This window comes from Plectropomus leopardus, unplaced genomic scaffold, assembly GCF_008729295.1.
Source record: "Plectropomus leopardus isolate mb unplaced genomic scaffold, YSFRI_Pleo_2.0 unplaced_scaffold11219, whole genome shotgun sequence".
NCBI classification, from domain to species: domain Eukaryota; kingdom Metazoa; phylum Chordata; class Actinopteri; order Perciformes; family Serranidae; genus Plectropomus; species Plectropomus leopardus.
The window spans coordinates 1-3,544 of NW_024611861.1; the positions used below are offsets into that span (position 1 = coordinate 1).

The 3,544-nt window shown below is 40.0% G+C and overlaps 1 protein-coding gene across 1 annotated transcript; it reads right to left on the bottom strand.

Moving 5' to 3' along the window:
• Window positions 1–1,230: 1,230 nt before the first annotated feature.
• On the bottom strand, window positions 1,231–3,491 carry LOC121963421 (maestro heat-like repeat-containing protein family member 1; the record flags this gene model as incomplete). Its single annotated transcript, XM_042513705.1, has 6 exons — window positions 3,325–3,491; window positions 2,988–3,085; window positions 2,672–2,837; window positions 1,935–2,104; window positions 1,676–1,813; window positions 1,231–1,345 (listed from the first exon to the last, which is right to left on the bottom strand). Coding segments are annotated over exons 1-6 (735 nt in total), but the record flags the coding sequence as incomplete, so codon positions are not given.
• Between the last annotated feature and the right edge of the window lie 53 nt (window positions 3,492–3,544).

Consider the following 3,544-nt stretch of genomic DNA (forward strand, 5'->3'; position numbering starts at 1 on the left):
AATAGTAAATAGAAGAATTGATATAAAATAATAATTACAAGAATTACTTTAATCAAAAGCCAGACTAAATAAATAGGCTTTCAGCTGTAGCTTAAAAACGTTCACAGAGCCCGCTTCTCCTTTAGCTTTTGGAAGGGAATTCCATAATTCTGGAACAAAGTTAACAAAAGCTGGACTCACTACTTTCTTGTGGGTATAATTGTGCATATTTTTAAAACAATGCAATGTAGGTTGATCCCAAAGCAGTAAGAGCTTTAAAAACAAGTAAAAACACCTTAAAATCTTTTCTGAAAGATACTGGGAGCCAGGGGAGTGTAGCTAACACTGGGGTGATATGCTCCCTTTCATGTTTTGGTTTAACATCTAGCAGCACAATTCTGGATAAGCTGGAGTTTCAAAACTGGAAGGCCAGTAAAAAGAGTACTGCAATAATCAAATTGATTTGAAATAAAAAAACTCTTGGGGACACACTCATATTTACTGCCAGAAAGTCAGGTGATGTAATACAAAGACTGAAGGTCCACATACAGAGGAAGTCGTGGTGAATGGGTCAAACAAAGGACTTCCACTCAGGACACCAGGTTCATGTCCCCTGTAAGTCAGTGTTGGCTAGCTATTTTTAAACTTCGATGACTTCGTATTTTCAATTTTCAGGATGTATAAAGCTGCTGAATGCACACTGTGTATATAAACTTTGGCAGAACCCAGTTTCTATACACAGTGTGCATTCAGCAGCTTTATACATCCTTAAAGCTTAAAATAATAAATCAGCTAATTCTAAAAATAATAAGCCAACACTGACTTACATACAGCATGCAGAACGTAATGCAACACAACATGTGAGGCCCCCCTGCAGCTGACCCCGAGTGGGCCCCTTTCCCTCTTTCCTCATTTCAGATGCACAACCAAATTTAACAGACCACTTTATAAACACCGGACACAGATTATTGTATTGAGTAACTGTTTCCTTTTTAATTTTTCCCTTTACTTGATAGGACAGATATATCAGCATGATACCACAACTTTCTTCCTATGTGGACTCTTCACGCATTATATTACGTCACCTGACACTGGCAGAATTATTTTTCCTTGTAAATTTATCATTTTAATCTCAGGTATACTGAGTTTTCCATCAAAGTATTACTCCCCCTTTTTAAAAAACCTACAATGGCCTTCTAAACAAAGACATTTTTTTAAAAAAGCATGAAGCAATATTTCATGATGTATCACCTCAGAGAAGAAAGCAGTGACGGTGATTCTCTGGCATTCGTAGATGTTGTTCAAAGAGGGACACAGACACTCCACAATGGCGGGCAACCTGGGACCAGCGTGCTTAGCCATCGCCCTACAGACGAGACAAACACCCAAAATTATGCGAGCTTGAAGTGAAAAGTGGATTATTATTCAGTACATAGATTAACTAGTTATTATAGAGAGAGACAACAGTGAGAATGCAGGACAGGAAATATGTTTCAATCCTTCATTAAGATACGAATAATGCTTTTTGTTATTAAAGGTATCCTATGCAGGAATTTTTGGTCACTAGTTGTATACAGTATCACCTTACTGTGATTCTGTAAATTCATCTTGGATGTGCGCTGCTGCTGGTCTAGCACCTGATTGCTATTTTTTGTAAAGTGCTTACGTCACCTGTGTTCTGTGCCCAGGAACGCACCTTGCTAGTTGTGTAACTCCTGTAATGTGTGTATTCTGTTCCTTCACTGCATCCCAGGCATTATCTTCATCCAGTCTCTTCATCACTTCATCTAACTGGGCCCGTGCTAACAAGATGCGCAGGGCATCAGCTGCAACCCTGAATCACAGAAAAACGATTATGTGAAATTGTTATCCCTCACACATACACTTTAATTAAATATTTATAGAGCCAACTCATCTTGAATTTGCTAATGAAAAAGTAAAAAAAAAAAGCCTACCCTGCCACATGGACGGAGGCAGTGTGTTTGGTGTTGTTGTCCCTCGGTGCTGAGACCCCGACGCTTGATCCGAGTCTCACAGTCAGACATGAGAAGAGCTGAGGAAACTGACTGACTGCTGGCTCCTGACTCTGTCCATTTAACAGCAGTTCTTTAAGACCACATGTCATCTGGAAACAAAGAACACACACACACACGCCAACACACTAAAACGTGAGAATCACCTTTTTCTGCACTATCTATTTGATGTGGATGTGATGGCTAATGCAGAAACCAGCTGAAGAACACTGTGCAGGTCCTTAAAAATGGCTGTAGCAAATGTCTTTGTCCACACAGAAAGAGTGTATCCGTCTCTTGTGGATTTCGATGGAAGGCTCTTATTCTAATCAACACAGCATTTCACAGGCTGTCGTAACTGCTGGTGTTTCATTCACAGAAAGGGTCATGTAACAGCTGCCTGAAGCATGTTTTATTCATTCAAACATTTTATTCCAATTTATGCCTCTAACTACAGTGACTGTATATTACACAGACGTGGGACTAAATTTGCTGCTGCTGCTGCTCTGCTACATGCAGCTTTTGCCACACAGGCTTTGTAGACGTTATTCAGCGATTATAATCCAATATGCCTCTCATCAAATTGAGCGGATATCAGCAATTTTTCTCTAGTATCACTGAATCCACCTTTAAGAAAACTGTAAATGATTAACACATATCTGTGAGTGTTTGTGACTTACAGCCAGTGGCTGATTGGTGGCCACCTTTGTTGTCCCTCCTCTGATCACTGACTCCCTCTGGTCAACATAGGGCGCCATGATGAGAAGCTTCTCCATCACCATCTCAATGATCTGACTGGCTACAATGGGGTCTGCCCCCAGGGCCATCCACATCTCACTGGTCCAGCTGGACACAAAGACAGAAAAACTTAATGTTTAGGGAACTTCGATTCACAAAAAAAAGCAAGTGACAAGAAGAAGGTGAGTGAATGTAATTTGTGAAAACAATTGTGGTCATGCTGAGGTAGAGGACTTCATGAAGGTTTTGTATATATACCTGTCAAAGGGAATTGGTTGGTTTACTAGTGTACTGATAACAGTCTGCAGATGCTGAGAAGCCAGGATTAGTACCGTCTGTCCCACTGCCACTCTCACCTACACACAGACACAATGAAACAGCTCCCTCAGTGTGACTGAAGTTCAACTTAAGTGGCTATAGACCATGATGTTTAAGATATAATTACACATTGAGCAGGTCTTTACTTCAAAATAAGCCAAAAGGCCTCATAATCAAATCTTTATATCATGATTATTCAAAATATAATAAGAGTAACAAAAAAAGTATTAAATAATGAATATTCATGCTATATTGTCATACAGATGTCAGTTCATACCTGCTCCTCTGTGATGTTCTGCAGACGTACATGTAACACCTCTAGCATCTCTGGGACCTAACACACAAACAGACACTCTGTGGTTTTCATGTACAGTTGGTATGTGAGTCAAATAATTGATGTCTATATAATTATTGACCTCGGCAGATGCAACAAAGGGCTGTGTGAGAGCCTGTGTGTGTGTGTGTGTGTGTGTGTGTGTGTGTGTGTGTGTGTGTGT